The sequence below is a fragment of the Heteronotia binoei genome, chromosome 20 (assembly GCF_032191835.1).
Source record: "Heteronotia binoei isolate CCM8104 ecotype False Entrance Well chromosome 20, APGP_CSIRO_Hbin_v1, whole genome shotgun sequence".
NCBI lineage: Eukaryota > Metazoa > Chordata > Lepidosauria > Squamata > Gekkonidae > Heteronotia > Heteronotia binoei.
Genome location: NC_083242.1, coordinates 15,729,805 through 15,755,342, shown reverse-complemented (window position 1 = coordinate 15,755,342; position 25,538 = coordinate 15,729,805). Strand labels below are relative to the sequence as shown.

At 47.3% G+C, this 25,538-nt stretch overlaps 1 protein-coding gene across 1 annotated transcript in view; it reads right to left on the bottom strand.

The window, feature by feature from the left end:
* Positions 1-25,538, bottom strand: part of NTN3 (netrin 3) — a 205,185-nt gene that overhangs the window by 29,148 nt on the left and 150,499 nt on the right. Inside the window, exons 4-5 of the mRNA XM_060260674.1 lie at positions 24,389-24,538; positions 18,931-18,984 (exon numbers count right to left, since the gene is read on the bottom strand). Of these exons, the coding sequence (XP_060116657.1) occupies positions 18,931-18,984; positions 24,389-24,538 (204 nt within the window). The remainder of the gene's footprint in view (positions 1-18,930; positions 18,985-24,388; positions 24,539-25,538) is intronic.

The following is a 25,538-nucleotide window of genomic DNA, read 5'->3' as shown; positions in this document are numbered from 1 at the left end:
GAAAAGCAGAGTCCATAAAAGACTAAAAATACGAAGATCTTGCAAAGAGAAAACGCATCTTGGGGCAGATTTTTCAGATGCAGAGAGTGCCAGGCCTGGGCCGCTCATGTTAGCGTATCAATCACCAGGAGAGACCCTATAAAACCATCAACGGAGGTTGGACGGGCATCAGAGGAGCTGCTCCAGGATGCGGTGCCTTGCCCGCTCTTGGCATCGTTCCTCTTCCACCCTTCCTTTGCTCTCAATGGCCAGGACACAGCGCTGCAAAGACCGGGAGGGATTTGTGGAAAGGATCAACTTAAGCTCCGGAGGCTCTCGGTATATGGCCCTGCCCAAACAGGTGCCTGGCTCCTGGCTGCTGAAACAAAAGCACGGCTTCTGGCAGCTTCCTGCAAAGACACGAGCGGGGGGGGGGGGGGGGGGGGAGACAGAAGCAAGTGGGGGCCTCTTCCGATCACAATGACAAATAGGGGCTGCTTTAAGGCTCAACGGGAGGACAAGAGGATCACGAAACACAAGCAAAGTCTCTATACCAGGGGTGGCCAAACTGCAGCTTGGGAGCCACATGTGGCTCTTTCACACATATTAGGGGAGGTATGGTGGCTCAGTGGTAGAGCATCTGCTTGGTAAGCAGAAGGTCCCAGGTTCAATCCCCAGCATCTCCAACTAAAAAGGGTCCAGGCAAATAGGCGTGAAAAACCTCAGCTGCAGACCCTGGAGAGCCGCTGCCAGTCTGAGTGGACAATACTGACTTTGATGGACCCAGGGTCTGATTCAGTAGAAGGCAGCTTCATAGGTTCTTATGTTCAGATTGTGTGGCTCTCAAAGCCCCCATCACCCATCATCCAGCTTGGAAAATGCATTTAAAGTTAAAGCTGCTTTCTTTCTACCTCTACTTCCTTTTTCCATCCCCCATCTATTTGCCTTCCCTCCCTACCTACCTACACCTGACATTCATGTCTTGCAGCTCTCAAACATCTGATGCTTATTTTATGTGGATCTTACGTTAAGCAAATTTGACCCTATACGAGGAGGAGTATGTTGGTTTCCCTGGAGCCCAGAGAGAGAAGGGAGTCAACAGGTTGTGGGGTGAGATGACCCTTCATGCCCAGCCAATCTGAGACTTCTGGTGTCCCTGAAAACCATGGCATTCTGGTGTTCCTGAGCCATGTTCCCGGTTCCCCATAACCCCTTTCTATAGGAACATTGGTCAACTTCAGAGTAGCCCTCTGTGAGCAGCATTCTCCGCCTCTAGAATGTTTCTTACATATGAGGTCCCCTACTGGTTTTTCTCTGGGGGGTGTGTGTGTGTGTGAAATATATGTGTGTGTGTGTGTGAGAGAGAGAACTACCTCAGGGAGATTAGCGGAGCTCCTTAACATTTGCTAAGTCTGGGGCACTCACCTGTACTGCAACATTAAAAGCTTTATTGGAACAGAAGGGGAAAATGAGATTAGAAACAGATCTCAATAAAAAGGCTGCCCTCCCCTCTTTCCCCACCACCTCCTCAACTCCAAACACAGTTCCAAAGCCAGCCTAATTTCCCCCTTTTTACTCCCCCCCAAAAAAAAATCTCATACCCCTCCACGCCTGACTCTCCTTTTTCCAAAATTCTGTCTCACACTCCTCTCTTCCACTGCCTTGAAATTTATTTTTCTACTTAAAAAGCTCTCGGTAGCCAAGCTTGGAACCTTTAGCACCCCCCAGGAATGATATGAATTTGCCGCACTCAACCGGGGGGGCCCTACGTAATGGCACCCGTCCAGGTGGGCTGTGGAAGGAAGTCACTGCTGTTGGCATGTGGGGGCATGAACGAGAATGAGAGGCAGACGGACTGCTGGCATGCGCGGTTTTGAAAAACTGCAGGCATGCGGCTGGAAGCGGGCAAACCAGGGTGCGAGGAACACACAGCAAGCAACATTGTGTTCAAGAGAAAGAATGTGGTAGCCAGCTGTGGGAAGGTACCTCTGGCTGGTTGGTGGATCTTAAAAGAAGGCATTTTCTTGACATTACGGTACATGGGAGGCAGGAGAGCTGGGAGAGAGGAGCAGAAAGTTGGGCTGTACAAATGGGACAACCTTCCCGCATCCAGATGCAGAATTCCAATGATGTCATCTTTTGGAGAACTGGGGGAGGGGAGTGATCTCTCCCCCTCCCCTGGACAACCTGCAAGCCCATCTCCTTCCTTGTTGGTAGACTTTATGATCAAAAAGACAGGCAATTGTGCTGGGCTTTGCTTTGTAGAAGGAACTCCTTTGCATTTTGGACCACACGCCCCTGATGTAGCCAATCCTCCTGGAGCTTACAGTAGGCCCTGCACAAAGAGCCATGTGAGCTCTTGGAGGATGGGCTACAACAGGGGTGTGTGGCCTCATATACAAAGGAGTTCCTTCTGCAAAAAAAAAAAAAAAAAGCCCTGCCATTATGTATTGTTTTGGAAGCCTGTCCTCCCCTCTGCACAGTGCCACCATCTTGAAAGGCGTGTGTGTTTATGTGTGTGTCAAAGCAGCAAGCGCTAAAATCATATGTAAGTGCATCCAACATGCTCTCACAAATGTATATGGAAGCCTTTGACCATAAGAACTGCATTTACAGTTACATTCAGGAGCTAATGTCGTTGAGAGGCTGGAATCACCACAATTACGGCCCTTTCGAACAAAGATTTAAATGACACATCATTTGCCTTGCTATCGTATGTTTTCTCTGCAGTGTGAGTTGACTGTATTTTGCCCCTGAGACTTAAAAACAAATCGCTCCCCCCTGCACTGCCGTCTCGATTAGGGTTGCCAAGTCCCCCACAGCCTCCGGCAGGGGACTGTTTTCATGTGTGCAGAGCATGCACAGTGTGATGATGTCACTCACAAGTGATGTCATCACGCCGGCAATGTCGCGCGCCGGCTGCTCTAGGAGCTTTCAGGAAAACTATGGTTTTCCCGGAATCTCTAGCAATTTGGGAGGGAAAACTCTATGGTGCACCATAGAGTTTCCCCTCCCAAACTGCTAGAGCGTCTGGGAAAACCATAGAATTTCCCTGGAAGCTCTTAGAGTGGCCTGCACGATGACATCACTGCGAGTGACATCATTGCACTCAATGCAGGCCAGCAGGTTGGGAACCTCCGGGGTGTGGGAAAACCCACCCAGCCCGGGAACTTGGCAGCCCTAGTCTCCATTTGCCTCGGATCCCATTTCAACCAAAATGAGACAGATGTCTCTAGAAAGCCCACCAGCAAGGCATGAAGGCAACAAATGAACTTGTCCCCATCACCTGTTGTTCTCAGATATACCGCTTCTGAACATGGAAGTTCAATTAACTCTCACAGTCAACAGCGACTGGCAGTTAAGAGTTATCCCTTCATGAATTCAACAGATGCTCTTCAACGGCTGGCTGGTGCTGCCTGAATCTTGTGGGCTCCACCCCCACTCCCCATTCCACTCACCAGTGATGGGAGAGTTTGACAAGAGACGTTCAAAAAGCAAGTGGGGAAACCACCTTCTGTTGGTGAATAAGCGAGTGCAAGTGAAATGATTGGTGAGTTGGACGTGTGTGCAAGAAGAGTTTATGTAGAAAGGCAGCAGATTGAGAGAGTGAGAAGCTGGGCGTCCGGGCTTGTGTGCGAGAGACGGCGGAGGGAGTGGGTGCGTGGAAGGAGAAAGCGGAGCGGCTCCAGGGTTGGCAGAACCACCCTGCCAAGCTCCAATTCCATTAAACTTTCATAAATGTTTTTGCCGTTTTGAATTTGGCCTTGTCTCTCTCTGTGTGTGTCTCTGTTTGTTTAATATGAAAGAAAGACGGAGTGAGTATGCACATCTGGTTTATTTCTCCGGCCTTCCACCCCCTCCCCTCTTTTAAAGGAATATTTTGTTTTAAGAGAGATGTAACTTAATTAGGTGTTGCGGCTGCAAATCTTTTACTGCGGAATTCCTTCAGAGCCATACACGGTAGAATCGTGAGCGCAACAAAGCATTGGGGAATGTGAGAGAGATAGCCTCCCAACCACCCATTTTGGGCTTGCAAAATGCAAATCGGAGTCTCTTTGCGACCCAGTTATCTTGTCTGCCTGTTTGCCCTGATCGAATGGAAATTCTGACTTCGACTAGGATTTCATGCCCCGAAGGTTTCCTGTCTATATTAGACAAGTCAGAGATCGTGGAGAGAAGTCAACAGAGGAGATTATTTGTTTGCTTGTTTGTTTGTTTAGATTTCTATCCTGCCCTCTCTACAAGCGGACTCAAGCAGGGGTGGAATTCTAGCAGGAGCTCCTTTGCATATTAGGCCACACCCCCCGATGTAGCCAATCTTCCAAAAGTTTACAAAAAAGAGCCTTGTAAGCTCTTGGAGGATTGGCTACATCAGGGGGTTTGGCCTCATATGCAAAGGCGCTCCTGCTAGAATTCCAGCCCTGATTACAAGGCTGGGATAGGTAAGCTCTTGGAGGATTTGCTACATTAGGAGGGTGCGGCCTAATACAGTTTAGCAGGAACACCTTTGCATATTAGGCCCCACCCCCTGATGTAGCCAATCCTCCAAGAGCTTCCAGGGCTCTTCCCACAGGGCCTACTGTAAGCTCCAGGAAGACTGGCTACATCAGGGGGCATGACCTAATATGTAAAGGAGTTCCTGCTACAAGAAAAGCCCCATGTGTATGTCTAAGCACAAGGGATGATGCTTCGGCCGCATTACCACTATGCATCCAATTAAGGGCCGCCATGGCCAGGGCTTTTTTTTTTTTGTAGCAGGCACTCCTTGCATATTAGGCCCCAACCCCTGATGTAGCCAATCCTTCTGGAGCTTACAGTAGACCCTGTAAGAAGAGCCCTGTAAGCTCATGGAGGATTAGCTACATCAGGGGGTGGGGCCTAATATGCTAAGAAGTTCCTGCTACAAAAAAAGCCATGGGACACATCTAATGCTACCATAGGATTGCCAGGTGCATGTTGGAAAATACCTGGAGACTTTGGGGGCGGAGCTGGGATAAGGCAGGGTTTGGGGAGGGAGGGGCCTCAGCATTGTCCAATGCCAGAGAGTCCACCCTTCAAAGCAGCCATTTCTTCCAGGGGAGCTGATCTCTGCCAGCTGGAGATCAGTTGTCAAGACAGGAATTCTCCAGGCCCCATCTGGAGGCTAGGCAAACCGGAAACCACAGTGTACAGATTGATAAGAAAACAACAAAACACTGTGTAAATTACACTCTTCAAATAAATGCTTTACATTCTTTACTCATGCATCACTTATTATGGCTCACATAAAATGCTCTTAACCCAATAACTATAACTTAAAGAGTCCACAGTCCTCAAGGAAAAAGAAAGGAAAGGTCCCCTGTGCAAGCACCAGTCGTTTCGGACTCTGGGGTGACGTTGCTTTCACAACGTTTTCACGGCAGAATTTTTACGGGGTGGTTTGCCATTGCCTTCCCCAGTCATCTACACTTTCCCCTCAGCAAGCTGGATACTCATTTGACTGACCTCGGAAGGATGGAAGGCTGAGTCAACCTTGAGTCCGCTACCTGAAAACCCAGCTTCCACTGGGGATCGAACTCAGGTCGTGAGCAGAGCTTAGGACTGCAGTACTACAGCTTTAACACTCTGCTCCACAGGGCTCTTACAGTCCTCAAACAACGGCTGTATTGCAAATAAGATCCAAACTGGATACTGCAGATAATAGGTACCAAATCCTGCTGTCTTTATATCCCTCTTGCTGGTAGACGCAGATGGTACTATATATCCTTGAATCAATCCTGAGGTAGCAGTCCTCTATTCAACAGGTGCAGCTACATGAGTCCCAGGTTTAATTATTGTTTCATTTGCCACTTCCACTGGCCATGAATTCTTGAATCAGGAACCTGTGCTAAGGCAGCTGCTCACATCAACTTGCTTAGTATTTCTTAATTTGCATGAATGGTTCTAGTTATAGCCATTGGGTTAAGAGCGTTTGATGTGAGCCATAATAAGTGATGCATGAGTAAAGAATGTAAAGCATTTATTTGAAGAGTGTAATTTACACAGTGTTTTGTTGTTTTCTTACCCACCTGGAGGCTGGCAACCCTATCAGGGCTATCAGACCTCGGAAGGATGGAAGGCTGAGTCAACCTTGAGCCGGCTACCTGAACCCAGCTTCTGCTGGGATCGAACTCAGGGCATGAGCAGAGAGCTCAGACTGCAGTGCTGCAGCTTTACTGCTGTACACCACCGTGCTGCTGTGGTTTTATTTCCACGTAGATTTATATAGATTGAATCAATTAACCAATCACTTAAAAGACTATTTACTGATTAAGATTTCTGGTATTCGGAGAGGTTGTAGCTGGGAAAAGGAGAGCGCCAACAAAAGCTACTTTGGATTTATGGGAGTTTTTGTTAATATGAGGTAGGGAGACAGAAGAAAGAAAAAAAAATGTCAGGGCTTGGCCTGGGATTTGTGAACAGGGAGGCTAGAAAAGGCGGGGTGTGTGTGTGTGTGTGAGGACAACTGAAAGCAAGAGGTCTGAAACAAACAAAGCCCTGTTTCCAGCGGCTTAAAAGAATGTGACACAGCTGCTGTAGACTTAGAGGTGAAATGGGAGGGGAGGATTGCGAAGCTGAGAGAGGAGGGAAGTGACAGACGATGATGCTCATAATCCACTCCTTCTCCCATTGGATTTGATTGCCACAATGGCTCAAAAACACGGGAAGGGTTTGACTGCCCTCTCTGCTTGTGGATCTTCTATAAACACCTGGCTGGCTACCACGGGAAATGGAATGGTGGAGTTGATGAACCACTGATGTGATCCAGCGGAAATCGGAAACTGACCCTCACGTTCAGTTGAGGCCTTAAAGAAAGGAAGGAGATGGGGCTGACCAGGGGTGGAATTCTAGCAGGAGCTCCTTTGCATATTAGGCCACACACCCTTGATGCAGCCAATCCTCCAAGAGCTTACAAGTCTCTTTTTTGTAAGCTCTGGGAGGATTGGCGACATTAGGGGTGTGTGGCCTAATATGCAAAGGAGCTCCTGCTAGAATTCTACCCCTGGGGTTAAGAACATAAAAGAAGCCATGTTGGATCAGGCCAGTGGCCCATCCAGTCAAACACTGTGTCACACAGTGGCCAAAAAAAGCAAGTGCCATCAGGAGGTCCACCAGTGGGGCTAAACGCCCTCCCACTGTGCCCCTCCCCCAAGCACCAAGAATATAGAGCAACACTGCCCCGGACAGAGAGTTCCAACAATACACTGTGGTTAGTTGATCAGGTTGACCAGGGTTGTCCTGGCACACACAAGACAGACTTAGCAAATCCCCACTTCCAACTGTGAGGTGCAAATACTGTGTTCCCAGAGCTGTATGTATTGGGGCATTAAAACTCTACATCAAGGTAGCTCAGGTTCTGCAATCTGTATAAACTAGGAGTGGCTGAACTGTGCTCAGAGAAGGCATTCGTCTCTTTAAATCACTTCTCCAAGCCAAGCCAGCCAGCAGCTTGGAAAATGCATTTAAAGTTAAAGTTGCTTTCTTTCTGCCTCTCTCATCCACATCCATCCATCTGTCACCTCCCTCCCTCCTTCAAACATCGGATGCTCATGTCTTGAGGCTCTCAAACATCTCACGTTTATTCTGTGGCACTTACATTAAGCAAGTTTGGCCACGCCTGGTATAAAAAATGCTCTTTGCATATCATATGATGGAAGTGCCATGATTACTGTTCCTCCAAGGCCCCGATCCCCTGCCACTGTAGTAGGTTGTCAGGTGAGGCTGACAAGGGGTTAGGGGACTTGACAGGGGATTCTGGGAGAGGGGAGGGAGGCTCCAGGAGAGGAAACTCCAGAGTGAGTTCTGGGTGAGCTGCCATTGCATTTAAAGAGACTGTGTTCCCTTTAAATGTTTTCCCTCCACTAGAAATCCTTTTGAAACTTGGGGAGGTTTCTGAGGAGAGGCACCAGCAGCTATTCTGAAAATTTGGTGCCTCTACCTAAAAAAACAGCCCCCTGAGCTCCAGATATTCACAGATCAATTCTCTATTATCCCTATGGGGACTGGTCTCCGTAGGGTATAATGGCGCACCCAGCCGCTATTCCCACTCCTGCTTTCTGACAGCCCAAAAGCAGGGGGAGGGGCTCCAGCCCAAGGGATCCCCCACCCCCAGCGGGGGATTGGCAACCCTGCCACTGTAGCTTGGAGGGAAGTGGGACCACGTGATCAGAGTCACACCAGAATCAGAAGCTGGGTGGGGAACTGGCATGATACCTGCCAGTTTGATGTGGTGGTTAAGCGCGTGGACTCTTATCTGGGAGAACTGGGTTTGATTCTCCACTCCTCCACTTGCACCTCCTGGAATGGCCTTGGGTCAGTCAAAGTCTCGCAGTTGTCCTTGAAAGGGCAGCTGCTGTGAGAGCCCTCTCAGCCCCACCCACCTCACAGGGTGTCTATTGTGGGAGTAGAAGATATAGGAGATTGCAAACCGTTCTGAGTCTCTGATTCAGAGAGAAGGGTGGGGTATAAATCTGCAGTCTTCTTCTCATCCCTCCCAAGCTGGCCTTGCATTCCTATACTACGAGAAAGTGTGAAAATTTGCTGCAGCGGAACCCAAATACTCCTTTCCCAGCACGTTAACCCTCAAAGCTTTAAAAGTCCAAGAGGCACAAAGATTCCACCGCATTCCTAAGTCTAATAGCATCTGAGGAATGATGTATACCACTGGTTGTGTCCAGGGAAGTAGCTTTTTTCCATTGTTTGTCGTTACCAGAGCCTGTAATTTTGTGTGCTGCCACAAACCTTCTCAACATGAGGTTGGACTGTGGTGCAGCATGCGACGGGGCAGCGGACGCTCTGAGAAGAGATGGGAAATTTTATGGGGTTCTGCTGCTTCTTTTTCTGAGAAAAGCTACATCCCCCTCCAAAAACATTTGGGCCTCCAGGGTTGCTCCGGGATGGGCCCTGAATACTCCTCTTGGGGTAAGGGAAGAGCAGGAATGGATCTAGGGGTGCCAATCCCCAGGTCGGTAAAACACAACAGGAAACCACAGCATTAGATAATTAGAAACTTATGAACCAAAAGCCGTGTAGAATACAATTCAATGAATATATTACATTAATTCATGTACATCATTCATCAACCTTTATCAATGCTCTCATTCCATTATATATCAGGATATTTCAACATCACTTATACTCCAATTTCTTGAATGTAAATGGAAACAATCCAGTGCTCAAAATTAATGTAGGTACCAACTCCTGCCGTTGAGTAGACTTCCAGCCACAGGTAGTACCATTCCCGTTCTTTCAGGCAGCAGTCTGCTGTTCAGCTGGTATGGCAATACTGTACTGGTTGAACAGCGGACTGCTGCCTGAAAGAACAGGTTCATAAGTTTCTAATCCCCAGGTGGGGGCAGGGGATCCCCCGGTTTGGAGGCCCTCCCCCTGCTTCAGGGTCCTCAGAAAGCGGGGGAGGGAAATATCTGCTGGGCACTTCATTATACCCTATGGAAACAGATTCCCACATGGTATAATGGAGAATTGATCTGCGGGTATCTGGGGGGGCTGTTTTTGAATGTAAAGGCACCAAATTTTCAGCATAGCATCCGATGCCTGTCCTCAAAACGCCCTCCAGGTTTCAAAAAGAGTGGACCAGGGGGTCCAATCCTATGAGCCCCAAAAGAAGGTGCCCCTATCCTTCATTATTTCCAATGAAAGGAAGGCATAAAAGGAGCATAGTCTGTTTAAATGGGATGGCCAGAACTTCCTTTGGAGTTCAATTGTGATTGTCACAGCGCTGCTCCTGGCTCCACCCCCATAGTATCCTGGCTCCACCCTCAGAGTCCCCAGATATTTCTTGAATTGGACCTGGCAACCCTAACCAGATCCCTTTGGAGCAGACTCTGGGAGACAGCAAACATTTGAACAACAAACACAGTTTTATAAAAAGAAAACCACAGATAATTATACAGACAGCTTAGCAGACTTCCTCTGCAGAAAAATAAAATAATAAAAAAGCAGAGGTTTTGTCAAGTTTGATTTATACCGCTATAGTTAGAAGTTTTATAAGAGGGCCTCCACTTTTTTCACACAATTGGATGCTTCCCTCCCAGAATGTACACTGGGATGAATGTTTAGAGAGTCTAAGTGTCCCCCGTCCACCCCGGCTTTGATGTTCTCAATTAAGATGCCTAACAGCCAAGGAAAGAAAAGACGAGCTTTGGTTTGGGGAACAAAATGGGGGACTGTCTTAGTTTTACTATCCCCACGATCCCCCTTTCAGGGAATGAGGACCAAAGGACGGCTTCTGGAATTCTAGTGGTGGAGGAGACGACCCAGAGGACCAAACTGTAGGAGTGGCTGTCTCTTGTTGCTGTCTTCAGCCAATGCGAACTTTGTCCTGCGCCTTCCAGGGACGGGGTGGGGGGAGAACTGTGTTGTTCCAGAGGGCTTTGGGTAGGCACTGAACCCAATTACCATTGAGTGAGTCCATTTTTAATTTCATTTTTTTTTAAGTTGACTTCTGGTTGTAATTTTTCCAATAAGTGTTTCACTAAGGCTTTTTAAAGGCTTGGGTCGTTTACTGCTTTTTTTTATTACTGCGGTTTGCTGGTTGCTGTTTTTTCTAGACCAGAGGTGTCAAACATGCAGTTCAGGGGCCAAAGCAGGCCCCCGGAGGGCTCCTATCAGGCCCCCGAGCAACTGGTTGTCATCCATTTTCTCCGTTGGCTGAGTCTCCTCCCTTGGGGAGGAATAGCTTGCTTTGCCAGGCTCTCTCAATTGCACAGCAACTACTGAGCCAAGCCTATCTTCCTTCTATTGGCTGAGGCTCTCCCTCCAGTCCCCTAGGGAAGGAAGGAAAGAGCCAGAGCTTCCTTTGCCCAGATCCCTGGAAATACAAAGAAAGCATCTTTAAGACCAATGAGTGCTAATGTTTTAAGCATGTTTTAAGTTTCTTAAAATATATATTTGTGTTCATCCGTGTTCTTTATAAAATTTATATCTCTCCTACCTAATCTTAAATAGATACACACATGGCCTGGCCGAACCCGACATGGTCTGGCTCAACGAAGTCTCATTTATGTCAGATCCAGCCTTCATAACAAATGAGTTTGACACCCCTGTTCTAAATTGTTCTACCACGTTATGCTAGGGTCGCCAGGTCCAATTCATGAAAGATTTGTGAGATTTGGGGGTGGAGCCAGGAGACTTTGGGGGTGGAGCCAGGAGCAAGGGTGTGACAAGCATGATGGTGCTCCAAAGGGAGTTCTGGCCATCGCATATAAAGGGACCACACTCCTTTTAAATGCCTTCCCCCTGTTGGAAATAATGGGGGATGGGGTGCTCATAGAATAGGACCCCCTGGTCCAATCTTTTTGAAACTTGAGGCGGGGGGATGAGGACAGACTACAGATGCTATGCTGAAAATTTGGCACCTCTGCCTCAAAAAACAGCCCCCTTAGCCCCAGATCCCACAGACTGATTCTCCATTATACCCTATGGGGACCAGTCTCTGAGTCCATAGGATATAATGGAATGCCCAGCAGACATTCAGACCCCCTCTCTGCTTTCTGATAACCCCCTGAAGCAGGGGGAAGGCCTCCAAACCAGGGGATCCCCTGCCTCCAAATGAGGATTGACAACCCTAGCTAGGACTTCCAGGGACTGGTAAAAACTCTTTTGTTTTAGAGGGCCTTGGGTAGGCACTGAGCCCAATTACTCTTGAATGAAACCATTTTAATTTAAAAAAACAAAACAAAAAAACTTGACTGCTGGTTTTAATCTTTCCAATACATGTTTCGCTAAGGCTTTTCTAAGGCTTGGGTCATTTACTGCTTCTTTTATTACTACAGCTTGTTGGTTGTTTTTCTAAACTGCTCCACCATGTTAAAATGGCTTTTATTGTATATTATCAGCTTTGAACTTCATAAGTGCTGTTTAGTAGAACGGTGGCATAGTCAAGTGTAAAATGGACAAGCAATTAGGTGTGTTGGATGCTTTACAGAAGCTAGAAGTCTTCCTGTGGAGTTTTTCTGTCTCTGTGAGATGGGCAATCCAGGAGAGAGAATGAGCAGATGAGTGTGCAGTGGGGTGGAAACGTCTAACAGCAAAGGGAGGTTTTGGTAAAGGGACACCTTTTGACACCAAGGCTAAGCTAGGGTTGCCAGGTCTGAGCTGGAAAATTCCTGGAGGCTTTGGGGGTGGATCTGGGAGAGGACGGGGTTTGGGGAGGGGAGGGGCCTCAGTATGGTACAATGTCATCAAGAAGAAGAAGACAGAGGAGGAGGAGACTGGATTTATATCCTGCCCTTCACTTTGAATTTCAGAATCTCAGAGTGGCCCATGAAGAAGATGATGATGATATTGCATTTATATCCTGCCCTATACTCTGAATCTCAGAGCGGTCACAATCTTCTTTACCTCCCCCCCCCCAAACCCACAGCAGACACCCTGTGAGGTGGGTGGGGCTGAGAGAGCTCTCACAGCAGCTGCCCTTTCAAGGACAATTCCTGCGAAAGCTATGGCTGACCCACGGCCATTCCAGCAGCTGCAAGTGGAGGAGGGGGGAATCAAACCCGGTTCTCCCAGATAAGAGTCCGCGCACTTCACCACTACGCCAAACTGGCTATAAAAGCAGATCTCCAGGTCCCACTTGGAGGCTGGCAACCCTAGGCTAAGTCCACCCATTTTCTTCAGTTACACACAATTGGTCTCCTCCAGTGACAGTGTCAGAGCTGTGGGTGGCTGAACCCAAACCCAGCTCCAAGGTTACTTCACTGGAAGGTATAGCCCATGTGGATAAGAAGAGAGCCAGTGTAGTGTAGTTTTGGCCCTCTAATTTTTGTTGAAGACGAGGCAAGCTGGAAAAGATCCAGAGGCACCCTGTTAGTTGTATGTAGGGTTGCCAGGTCTGTTTTGGAAAATACCTGGAGACTTTGGGGGTGGATCCGGGAAAGGGTGGGGTTTGGGAAGGGGCCTCAGTATAGTGCAATGCCAGAGAGTCCACCCTTCAAAGCAGCCACTTTCTCCAGGGGAGCTGATCTCTGCCAGCTGGAGATCAGTTGGAAAAGCGGCAGATCTCCAGGCCCCACCTGGAAGCTGGCAACCCTGTGATATGGGCCGTACAGTCTCCTGGGACTATACCGCTTTAGAGCACAAGTGGAAGGCAGAAACTTTGAATGAAACTTCACAAACACCAACATCCTACATAAGGAAAGCGAGCCCTGCTGGGTGAGAGACCTTCGTATATTAGACTATCACATGCAGGGAGGTGTTGCTGTAGGGAAGAAACCAATCTTGATGACTCCTTCCCCCACATCCCCTGCACATGGCCATCCACTAGTACACACATCATGGGGCTCCTAGATAGGGTTGCCAAGTCTCCCGTAGCCTCTGATAGGGGACTGTTTTCTAGGGACCATAGAGTTTTCCCTCCCAAATCGCTAGAGCATCTGGAAAAACTATAGAGTTTTCCCGGAAGCACCTAGAGTGGCCGGCACATGACATCGCTGGTGCAGTGATGTCACTGTGAGTGATGTCATTGTGCTGGCAATGTTGGGGAGGATCCCCTTCGCCAGCCCAATGCGGGCCGGTCGGTTGGGAACCTCTGGGGCAGGGGAAAACCCCGACCAGCCAGGGAACTTGGCAGTCCGACTCCTAGACAGTGTGTGTTTAATTTTACTTAATGATATCCAATAGGTGGCAATCATACATGTTTCTATTGCAGTAAAGCGTAGACTTGAGAGAGCAAGTTTTAGTTTTGCCCAGATACTGCCTGAAACGCAACAGAAACGGAACGGTTTTGGCCAGACACTGCGGTGTCTTGGGGGAACAAAAAAATGTCACTCTGTGCCCAAGGCAAAGAGAGTTCTACTGTCCCACCTCCAAAGCCTTTGAAAAGTTGTCAGCTGTACACAGTCTGAGAAAACAGCATGGGCCTTCCTGCCTGCTAATGACAATGTGCAACACATGTGTTGGATGATCTGCGGTGCCAGCTGTGAGTCACACCCTTGTACACGTGTTGCAAAGATGGCCGTGGCACTGTTATTCTTCCTTCTTTCACCAAAGGTGAAGTCCAGCTACGTTCACAGGGCAGGCCACGATGCCACTTCCTCGTGGCTGCTTGTGTAGCTCTTGGAACACCCACTGCCCTGTCAGCTAATCTGGAGAAGGCATTTCTCTCTTTAAATCACTTCTCCAAGCCAAGCCAGCCAGCAGCTTATAGAATGCATTTAAAGTTAAAGTTGCTTTCTTTCCATCTCTCCTCCCTCCTCTCCTTCCTTTCTCAAACATCTGATGTTCATGTCTTGCAGCTCTCGAACATCTGACATTTATTTTATTCTTTGTGACTCTTAAGTTAAGCAAGTTTGGCCACCCCTGCTCTATAGGGAAGGCAGAGTCTCCTTAGTGCTGATGGCTGAAGGGAACCTGCTTGTCTTTGTCCGAAAGCAGGATACAGAACAGAAGGGAAACCATAGGAATACTCGGACCCGTTTCAAGAATCAAGGTAGAGAGCTCCAAATCTTGCGTCAAGCCAGGGAAGAAAAAGGAGGGGGGTAATGGGGGGGGGGTTGAAGGAGGAGAGTTTTCTTGAGCCAAAAGTCTGTATAAAAGGGAAACACAAAATAACATTCCCACAGAATTCCCAGCACAAAAGAGTGATTGTGCTAAAGGACTGGAGAGAAAGGCTGGGGTGGGGGGGAAACTGGAGTGATTGCTGATACAAGGGATGCTTCTGGTCTGTTTCTTTCGGGGAGGGGACAGGTGGGGGGTAGGGTGGGCTTATGTTTTTTTTTCAAAATGCGTCACTGTTGTTGTTTTCACTTGGTTGCAATATGCCCTTTTATGCCCGCTCTGGACGACCAGAGGAGGAGACGATGGTGGCAGGGCAGGCCCTTTGGCGCTCTGCGCCCCCCCCCCCCCTGCCCCTGTCTCCCACCACCTGGCTACAGCTGCATCCTCCACCTGCACCATCCAGGCAGAGATCTGATTAGAGATCACAAGTTCATACACAAAGGAGCCCGTGATAAAGCAGTGTGGCCCGAGGACTTGGCATGGGCTAGAACATGGCAATACAGAGTGCGCACGTGTTTGTGGGGGGAGGGTGTTAATACATCGGAACTGTAAGAAGAGGAAAATAATTTTTTCCCTGTCTCAAGATGTTTGGAAGTTCAAGGGTAGCAAGTCTGGTGTAATGGTTAAGTGTGCGGACTGTTATCTAGGAGAACCGGGTTTGATTCCCCATTCCTCCACTTGTAGCTGCTGGAATGGCCTTGGGTCAGCCATAGTTCTCACAGAGGTTGTCCTTGAAAGGGCAGCTTCTTGGAGAGCTCTCAGCCCCACCTGCCTCACAGGGTGTCCGTTGTGGGGGAAGAAGATAAAGGAGATTGTAAGCTGCTCTGAGACTCTGATTCAGTGAGAAGGGCAGGGTATAAATCTACGGTCTTGTTCTTCTTCTCTCCAGTCTGTAAAGGTAAAGGTAGTCAGTCCCCTGTGCACGCACCAGTCATTTCCAACTCTGGGGTGGCATTGCTTTCACAGTGTTTTCATGGCAGACTTTTCACAAGCACCAAGCACCAACCCCTAAGCACCAAGAATACAGAGCAGTTTACAATCTCCTTCCCTTCCTCTCCCCTGTGAGGTAGGTGGGCCTGAAAGAGCTCTGAGAGAACTGCTCTTCAGATAACAGCTCTGGGAGAACTGTGACTGACCCAAGGTCACCCAGCTGGCTGCATGAGGAGGAGAAGGGGGAGTGGGGAATCAAGCCCAGACGAGGACGACCTCTACTGGCATATCAAAGATAAAAATACATTAAAAGTGAGAGTGGAGAATCAAGCCCAGTTCTCCAAGATTAGAGTCTGCTGCTCTGCACTAAACTGGCTCTCAAAGGTGGCTTATACATTTTGTAAACAAATAATAAATAAACATCTTGGTTTACCCTCAAGCGTGAAGTGCCTGGTGAGCAGGGTGTTTCTGGTTCTAGCCTGTGTTGCTAGGCATAGTGGTGGATGAAGGAGCCTTTTCCACCCCTGTACCTGGCCTGGAAAGAGCCCCGTGGCGCAGAGTGGTAAAGCTGCCGTACTGCAGTCGGAGCCCTCTGCTCACGACCTGAGTTCATTCCCAGTGGAAGCTGGTTCAGGTAGCTGTCTCCAGGTTGACTCAGGTTGGTAAAATGAGTCCCCAGCTTGCTGGGGGGAAAGTGTAGATGACTGGGGAAGGCAATGGCAAACCACCCCGTAAAAAGTTTGCCGTGAAAACGGCGTGAAAGCAACATCACCCCAGAGTCGAAAATGACTGGTGCTTGCACAGGGGACTACCTTTACCTGGCCTGGGCAACTCTTCCCCTTCCACACCTGCTTGACTACCTTGATTATGTTAGTATGGTACTAAGTGACCTCTTTTCTCCCCGGGCCCTTGATTGGATTTGCTGGTTCCTACTGTTTTGTCAAGCAATCTGTTGCTGTTGGAAGCTTTTTCAAACTCCCTTTTCAATTGCATTTGTTCTTCTGCTTGTCAGCTGCCTCCTAAACATCAGCTAAGAGTGCTGCAAGATAGATTTTTTTAAAAAAAATAACATCAACAATAATGTAAAGCAGTGGTATGGTTTCCAACTATAGTAAGTTAAGCAAATGTGCCTTTAAGTCAAGGGTGTTAAACATGCAGCCCGGGGCCAAATGAGGCCACAGAGGGCTCCTATCAGGCCCATGAGCAACTCACTGTCATCTGTTTCCTTCTATTTCTCTTTTGCTTCCTTCTGCATCACAGCTTGCTTTGCCAGGCTTGCTCAATCACACAGGAGCTACAGAGCAATGCCTCTATTTTCTTCATTGACTGACCAGCATATGAAGCAACATATGTACAAAAGCTCGCAATGTCCAGCCATTTCATGTTTTCCCCTGGGTCTTAGGCTCAAAGCACTGACCATGAGATTTCTGCAATGAATGTCAATAAATCAAAAGTAGGTTTGCAACTTACAGACACACAGCTGAACAACACCTGAACAGCATACTCAAGATTGCTACAGCACAGACACTGTCTCCAGATTTTGATCCAATAATTCAGAGCAAGAGGTGTCAGTTATCAGAAACCGTTACATAAACAAAATATTGCAAGATAGCTAATCTTTTAAGCATATTTTATTTTAAGTTTTAAAAAAAATTCTTTCATTGTGTTTGTCTATGTCCTTTATAAAGTTTATATCTCCACTACCTGGCATTGCATCTTATGACACCCATGGCCTGGCCCGACACAGTCTCATTTATGTCAGAAGATCTGCCCCTCATAACAAATGAGTTTGACACCCCTGTAGCAGCAGCAGCAGCAGTAGTAGGAAGAAGAAGAAGAAGAAGAAAAAGTGGTGACCCAAGGTCACTCAGCAACTGCATGTGGAGGAATGGGGCATCAAACCCAGTTTTCCAGATTAGAGTTCACCACCCTTAACCACTACACCAAAGAACCAAGAGACCTGGGTTCAAATCTTTACTCAGCCATGGCCCTTGTCGGATGTCCTGGGGCAAGTCATCCTCTCGCAAGCCTAACCTCCCCCACAAGGCTGTTGCAAACATATCAAGGAGGAAGAGAGAAGCTGGGAACTAGGTATGCTATCTTGGGCTCCTTCGGGGAGGATTAAAAATACAATAAATAAGAGAGCGGAAAAATGGATGCATTCTTCAGCCTGCTTTAGGACCAGAGCCGCTGTGGGAAGAGGTTCCATCGAACAGGAGCTTCGGAGCTACAGCAGCCCATTTTGAAACCAAGATTTTCCCAATGGAAGCACAGACTTCAGCCAAGAAGACTCGAGGGGAAGCTCTAGTACTTGAAAAGGAGTGCTGGAGATGGAAAAGGCCTCTGAGTCCCAGAAACCCAGCATGGAGCAGCAACAGAAAACACACGCCCCCCTCCCATTTTCAGACCATTGCTTCTGCCAGGTTTCAGATTGACAGCTTTGGTGCCAGCAAGTGGAAAGGAAGGTTTCTGCTCTCATGGTGGCGGTTTTCCTTTGAGGAGGTTTTTTTTTTTTTTAATAGAGGACCAAAAGAACTTTCATCAAGTTTGTTTGGCCCTATTCCAAAAATAAATAGGATTTAAAACCTCATTTGCGCATTTTCCCCCAATTTCGTGGAAGGAAACCTGGCCAGTTTTAGCTAGCAATCAATGTCAGGTGCTAGGAGCAGTTCCAGGATTAAAATTCCAGCAGATGCCCTAAGTGGGGAAAGCCCTAGAGAGCATGTGCAGAACATTCTGTTTGGGGTGAGAGGACTGTGGAGATACAAAGGAGGGCCGAATGTTCTAGGTGCAGACCAAATTACAGGAAGGGTTAAAGGGGTGGCCAACGGTAGCTCTCCAGATGTTTTTTGCCTACAACTCCCATCAGCCCCAGCCATTGGCCATGCTGTCTGGGGCTGATGGGAGTTGTAGGCAAAAAACATCTGGAGAGCTACAGATTTGTATGGCCCAGAATCTGAAAAGGGAATTTTCCAGCGTCCCAAAAATGCTCTCCAGAAGTCCACCTGGGACCTTACCATTTCCCATAGTTTCACCACTGCTTGCTTCCTCTGCCAGCTTCTGCTTTTATATCTTTTTTTTCTTTTTTTTTTTAAGAGGGTGGTTCTTTTCTTCCTGGCTCTGTGTTCCCAAGTAATCAGGGAAATCACATAGTGAGCACATTCTCTCTCTGCTGTGGATATCAGGTGATGTGGTGATCACTAAGTCAATTCAAAGTGTGTTGATCACTAAGTCAATTCAGAGTGTGGGCAATGCATTCTGCTTGTTCTCTGAATGGAAGAACATTTTTGTCTCATTTCACCTATCCCGCCTAAATTTTTGGGAAAGAAGCATTTCACAGAACAGAAAATGTCTTGTGTGTGTGTGTGCATAAAAACAACCTCCTCCTGGTTTCAGCTCACCCTTAATGAGGTACACAAAAATACAGATGGAATACTAGAGCAGGGGTTTCCTCTTTTGCCTTTAAAAAGCATATCAAGTGCTTACCTGCTGGTTCTTCTGTACTTGTGACGACAGATGTAGGGTTGATGGCAGGAATCTCTGGAAAAGAAAGGGCAAAGTTACTTAAGGAAAAATACTAACTACCTGGATGCTCTGTTCCTTGCCCTTCCACTGGTGGAAGACAGGGAGGGAAATGAAGCGATGCTCCTTGTGCACTGCCATGCCTTCTGCAAACCACACACACAGTTTGACTTTCAAGTGTCAAATAAATAAACACTGGTCGTTTCCTATCCATCATCTCCAGTGAAAACAAATAGTAGTATGTAGCTACATGGAAGATCCCAAATTTGTGGCTGTTGGAAATACGTCAGAATCATAATTACATAAAATGCAGAATATGAAAAAAATGAAGGGCAAGCAAATATTGTACAGCTGTTTCTCTGTGGGTACCCGTTCCTCTCAAGATGGGGAAATGGAGTAGTGTTTCTCCTTAATCTTTTTGTTGTAATACTTCTGTTCCATCACAAGGTGCCGCTACAGTGCTGTTTGCTAAGGCAACAAATGCAGCATGCACAGAGAGAGCAATCAGTGATATACTGACACCTATTGAACACTGAGAGCACAGCAGGAAACAGTCACCCATTGAGTAAACAAGAATTTTTCCTAATACCCTCTTCTTCTTTGGATGCCAGTGATAACTTCTACAGTTCTGTGACTTACTGTTCTTTTCCCTTTTTTGCACCACTAAACAACTAAACAGAAGAGTATGAAATGAGGGTGACCCACAAAAAACAATAATGGTGCAAAGCAGGGATTTTTTTGAGCAGGGATGCACAGGAACGCAGTTCTGGCTGGCTTGGCATCAGGGGGTGTGGCCTGATATGCAAATGGGTTCCTGCTGGGCTTTTTCGGCAAAAAAGCCCTATGCAAAACAATGGTGATGTCAGGGGGTGTGGCCTAATGTTCAAATGAGTTCCTGCTGGGCTTTTTTTACAAAGAAAGCCCTGGTGCAAAGTCTAGGCGATGGTTCACCTGCCCCAGTGGGGGTCTGGCAACCCTAGTAGAAAAGCCCAGGAGGGCTAACATTATAAATCCAATAAAATAAATAAATAAGGACTGGAGAGTTGTGAGGTTGCCCTAACGTTGCAGTTCAGGAGGTTCGAGGGAGTAGCTGAAAACAATAAGCAAAAACAAAACCCCAAGGGATCGTTTTGGCTGGGTTCTAAAATGCTTGACTTATTAATTACATTGAAAACCCGCCTTTCTACCCTTAAGCAGCTTATGCAGAATTCCCAAGAAGTCTCCTGTCCAGGGCTAGAAAACCCACAGCGTGAAACAGGGAGGCAAAAAGCACCAAAAGAAAAGGAAAATGCTTTCCAAGATCAAGCCATCCAACCACTTGCTTCCTGAGAAGACTAGGTCACTGGCCAATCTGACCTGAGCAAGAAGTGTTCTTGACTTTGAAAAAGGGCAATGAGAACCTGCGCCAAAGGGCAAAAACCCCCCACAAAGGTTTCCAAGGACAAAAACCTGGAGAACAGGATTGTTCCTGTCACCTGTAGAGATGCTGCCTAAGTATGTTGTTGCTTGGCTCAGGATATAACAGGTGTTTTCAATTTGGTTATTGTGTCTTTAAAAACAGTATGGATTGTTAGACCTGTCGCGCTAATACGCCATGTGAAAGCTTCTGTTTGTGCTTGTATGAGTCTCCGGATATTTCTATGTTGGTAAGTTTTTCTGAAAACCAAAATAATATGGAACTTTGTTTGTTTTGTGTTATTAATTAATTAATTTTTGTGTCAGTAAAAAGGTTTGGAAGAACTTCAGTCACCCCCGCTTTGACAAAGAGATTTGAAACTGCGCGGCAAACCATTAGCCAGCTCCAGGAGTCTTCTGCTAAAGGAACTGTGGAATGAACTTTGCAATTCGCAAACGAAAACTTCTTTGTATACAAGCACTTTTTTGCACTTTGCACTTTATTGGAAGTAATTTTCCCATGAGGCTTTATTTGTGCTTGGATGTATATTGGATCTACTGTTCTGAGTCTTCCTTACCCAGTGTAAAGAAATATATAAGTTGTGTGATGAATTTCACCTTTTTTGAAATTGATAAATTTTGGTATAAATTGTTATTATTGGTTTCGTTATTGTATCACGGTGCTTTCCTGTTCTCAACCTGTCCATGATTCTCCCTTTCAGCCTCACACAGGTATAACCTTGGCAACTGGGAATGCCTGTCTCCAATAATAGGCGAGGACAAGGGTTTTCTTGTAGAAAAAGCCCAGCAGGAACTCGTTTTCATATTAGGCCACACCCCCGATGTCATCATTGTTTCACACAGGGCTTTTTGTAGAGAAAGCCCAGCGGGTATTCGTTTGCATGTTAGGCCACACCCCTCGACGCCAAGCCGGCCAGAACTGCATTCCTGTGCGTTCCTGCTCAAAAAAAGCCCTGGGCAAGCATTATTACAACCCAAGAGATTATCTGTGGCTCAGGCTGCAACTTCTGAAGAACCCCTCTCTGTCTTCTCTCTCCCCCCTCCTCTTACCTGGCTTTCTCTGCTACAACCAGGGCTTTTTTTTGTAGCAGAGACGCCTTTGCATATTAGACCACACACCCCTGATGTAGCCAATCCTCCTGGAGCTTATGGTAGGCCCTGCAATAAAAGCCCTGTAAGCTCTTGGAGGATTGGCCACATCAGGGGTGTGTGGCCTCATATGCAAAGGAGTTCCTGCTACAAAAAAAAAGCCCTGTCTACAACTGAGGACACAGCACAGAACTGGAGAGACAGAAGCGGCTATTTCCACTGGGGGGACACAAGGGAGTTGGAGGTGGTAGGATTTGCGCACCAAGTGGCGTTCCTAATGATGTCATCAGATTGAACCTGAACCACTGAAGCACCTCTCCGTCCCTCTCCCTTCTCTCTCCACCCTGACCTGGCTGTGTCTGCTATGGTTAAGAAAGCAGCACAGAAGTAGTGGGATAGAAGGGACTATTTCCATTAAGGGTTTATGAGGGAATTGAGGTGAGATGGATATGGACACCCTGTAATGCTCCCAGTGACGTCACTTGAAAGCCCCACTGGGGGCATAGAACAGGGGTGTCAAACATGCTGCCCGGGGGCCAAATCAGGCCCCCGGAGGGCTCTTATCAGGCCCCTGAGCAACTGGCTGTCATCTGCTTCCTTCTCCTTCTCTCCTTGCTTCCTTCTGTATCTCAGCTTGCTTTGCAAGACTTGCTCAATCGCACAGGACCTACAGAGCAAAACCTTGATTTTCTCCATTGGTTGAGGCTCCTCCCCCTCCTGGTCCCCTGGAGAAGGAGGGAAAGAGCGAGAGCTTCCTTTGCCCAGTTCCCTGGATCCCACAGGAGAAATACAAAGAAAGCACCTTTCAGACCAACAAGTGCTAATGTTTTAAGCTTTTTTTAAAAAAAAAACTTTAGTTGTGTTTGTCTGTGTCCTTTAAAAAGTTTATATCTCTGCTAGCCAACCTTAAGTAGGTACACACATGGCCCGGCCCAACAAGGCCTCATTTATGTCAGATCCGGCCGTCATAACAAATTAGTTCGACACTCCTGGTTTAGAACTATAGAGGAGAAGGATCCTGGAGGGGTTTTGGGGGGGGGGGGGGTTTGCCATCTTCTGGGTGTGGAGCAGGTGTCACTGGGTCTGTGTGGGCGGGAGGTATTTGTGAGTTTCTTGCATTGTGCAGGGGGTTGGACTAGATCAGGGGTGGCCAACGGTAGCTCTCCAGATGTTTTTTGCCTGCAACTCTCATCAGCCCCAGCCATTAGCCATGCTGGCTGGGGCTGATGGGAGTTGTAGGTAAAAAACATCTGGAGAGCTACCGTTGGCCACCCCTGGACTAGATGACCCTGGAGGTCTCTTCCAGCTCTATGATTCGAGGAGGAAGAAGAGTTGGATTTATACCCTGCCTTTCACTCAGAGTCTCACAGCCATGGTTTGTTCCAGCGGCAAAGCAGGACTCTTGCGGTTTTTGGAGCAGAAACTCAATAAAATTCTTGTTTCAATTAATCGTTGGGAGCTCAATTTTGTCGATGGTTGAACTGAGAAAGAAACTAAATTGCCTTCCTTCTTGGTTTGAGTATACTCAGCTAACACACCTTTTAAACTCCCCAATGTTGTTAGCAGCTAAATTACGTCCTAAAACTGATTTTGAACGATTGGTGATTAATTTTAACCAAAACAGTAAACATACTATCTCTAAATTGTATCACATGTTATTGTTAGATCATTTTAGACAGCCACCTTCTTATGTTGTACGTTGGCATAGAGATTGTGATATGATTCTTGATGCAGACCATGGGGATTCTATATGGTCATCAGAAGCTTTTAACACCATTTCACGCAATACTTTGCAGTTAAATTATAAAATACTTTTAAGGTGGTATTATACTCCTATACGTTTAGCACGTATTTTACCAGACTGTTCCCCTTTGTGTTGGAGAGGGTGTGGCCAGAAAACTTCTTTTTTCCATTGTTGGTGGGAATGTGAGAAAGTTGTAAGCTTCTGGAAATGTATTATCCAAAAGGTGTCAGAAATTACGGGTGTTCGCATTCAATATACTCCAGATTTCATATTATTGTATAACTGGTTAGAGTCGAAAATTCCATCTAGGCATCGCTCATTGTTGGTAACTCTGCTGACAGCAGCGAAATCTGTCATAGCTACCACATGGAAAAGCCCTAATTATTTAGGTGTTGATCAAGGGTTTTCCAAAATTTGGGACCATAAGTGTTGATCAAGGGTTTTCCAAAATTTGGGACCATATGGCCATGGAAAAAATTCCATCAGGTCTTAATTCTATAGATCCCTACATGGCCCATGAAAAGTTTATTGCAAAATGGTTTCCGATAATTGAAAAGTTAGACAACGATCCTTGCTATGTAAATTCGCTCTTGAAATGTGAGAATTATAAATTTCTGTTACTAATGTAAATATGGTTAGTTTTGGACAGGCCTTTTGGTTGTAATTCGAAATATTTGGTTACAATTTGTTTAGGGGTTTTTGAGGATATAAAATTTAAAAAAAAAGAGTCTCACAGCCATGTACAATCTCCTTCCCTTCCTCTCCTCCCAACCGATGCCCTGTTGAGGTAGGTGGAGCTGAGAGAGCTCTGACAGAAACTGCTCCTGAGAGAACAGCTCTGAGAGAACCATGACCAACTCAAGGTCACCCGGCTGGCTGCATGTGGAGAAGCGGGGAATCAAACCAGGTTCTCCGGATTAGAGTCCTCTGCTTTTAACCACTACACCAGATTGGTTTGAAAAAATAAATCAGCTGCTTTCCAACTTGGGGCAGGGGTGCGGAACTTTTGCTGAGATTACAGTGCCAAAATCCAAATACGGCTTCCTATCGGCAGAGCTTCTTGTAAAACTCTCGATCCCGACAGCTGAATTGTGATGGTCATCCCCTCCAAGAAACATACCAGGGAGGGGGGGAAATGTGCAGAGAATTTTACAACGCAGCGGCGTTACTCACTGATGCATGGAGCCACAGGCGAACGGCTCTGCTGGTAGCCCTTTGCGCAGCGGTTACAGGTTAACCCCGTCACGCCATCCTTGCACGGGCACTGCCCGGTGGTCTGGTTGCAGGTTTTTCCAGCTGCGCCAACTGGGTGGCAATCGCACGCTAAGGGGAGAAGAGAGAGGGAAGTTAAAGACTTGCTGGAGTTGCAAACGCGCAGAGACGCGCACATTTCACGAGATGACATGCTGAGAGAGACACAGAGTTATGTGCATCCAAAACATAAATTCAAAACACATGTGAAACAGGGCCAAAAAAACCCCCACACACACATGCATGCATGCACCACAACAACCCTCTTTCAGACATTCTGGCCCACACGGCTGAGACACTGCAGGGCAGAACCACACATGACCTTGGCAAGGGCTCGGGAATGTGTTTGCCATTGAATCCCTTTAATTTATTTGTTTAAAAACGTTTATGGCCCACGGGGCTCTTGAAATGGTGGTGGAGAGAGGGGCATTTCCAGGGGAGAACAGGCAGGTGGGCAGAGCTGCTGAACCCTTCCCCGGTCAATGAATTCCCCCACAGTCCCTACGTCAACACACCCCCCCCTCCAACCCTGACAGGTTTATAGAGCTGGCTGGAAAGAAACAGGGGAAACTGGCTGGAAAAAGGAGGTCCTGAAGGAAAAACACCGCCTTGTTTTTCCTGATCAAATCACCTTCTTCTATCTACTGACTCTCTGCTGCAAATCCTCCCCCATCGTTAGCATTGCAAGACAAGCCTCAGGTCTGAAAAAATTATAATTGTTTAGACCTGGCTGGCCCAAACTGGCCCAATTTCATCAGATCTCAGAAAAAGGTTCAGTCCTGGGTTAGCAGGGAGCTCACCCAGGGCCGCGCATGGGAGTAGGCCAAGTAGGCAGCAGCCTGGGGTGTCACCTGGCCTAGGGGCACACAAGGCACCCTCTGCCTCATGTGCCACGCCCGCTGCCATCTGGACCTCACCGAGGCTTGGGAAGCCTCCGCGAAGTGGGGGGGGGGGCTGGCAGCGAGCACACTCAGAGCACGGCTCTGTTTTGGGAAAGACTGCAGCAAAGCCTGGTCAGGTGCCATGTTGGCGGGCAAGTACAGATTTACCTGACCCAGCACAGATGTCAGCT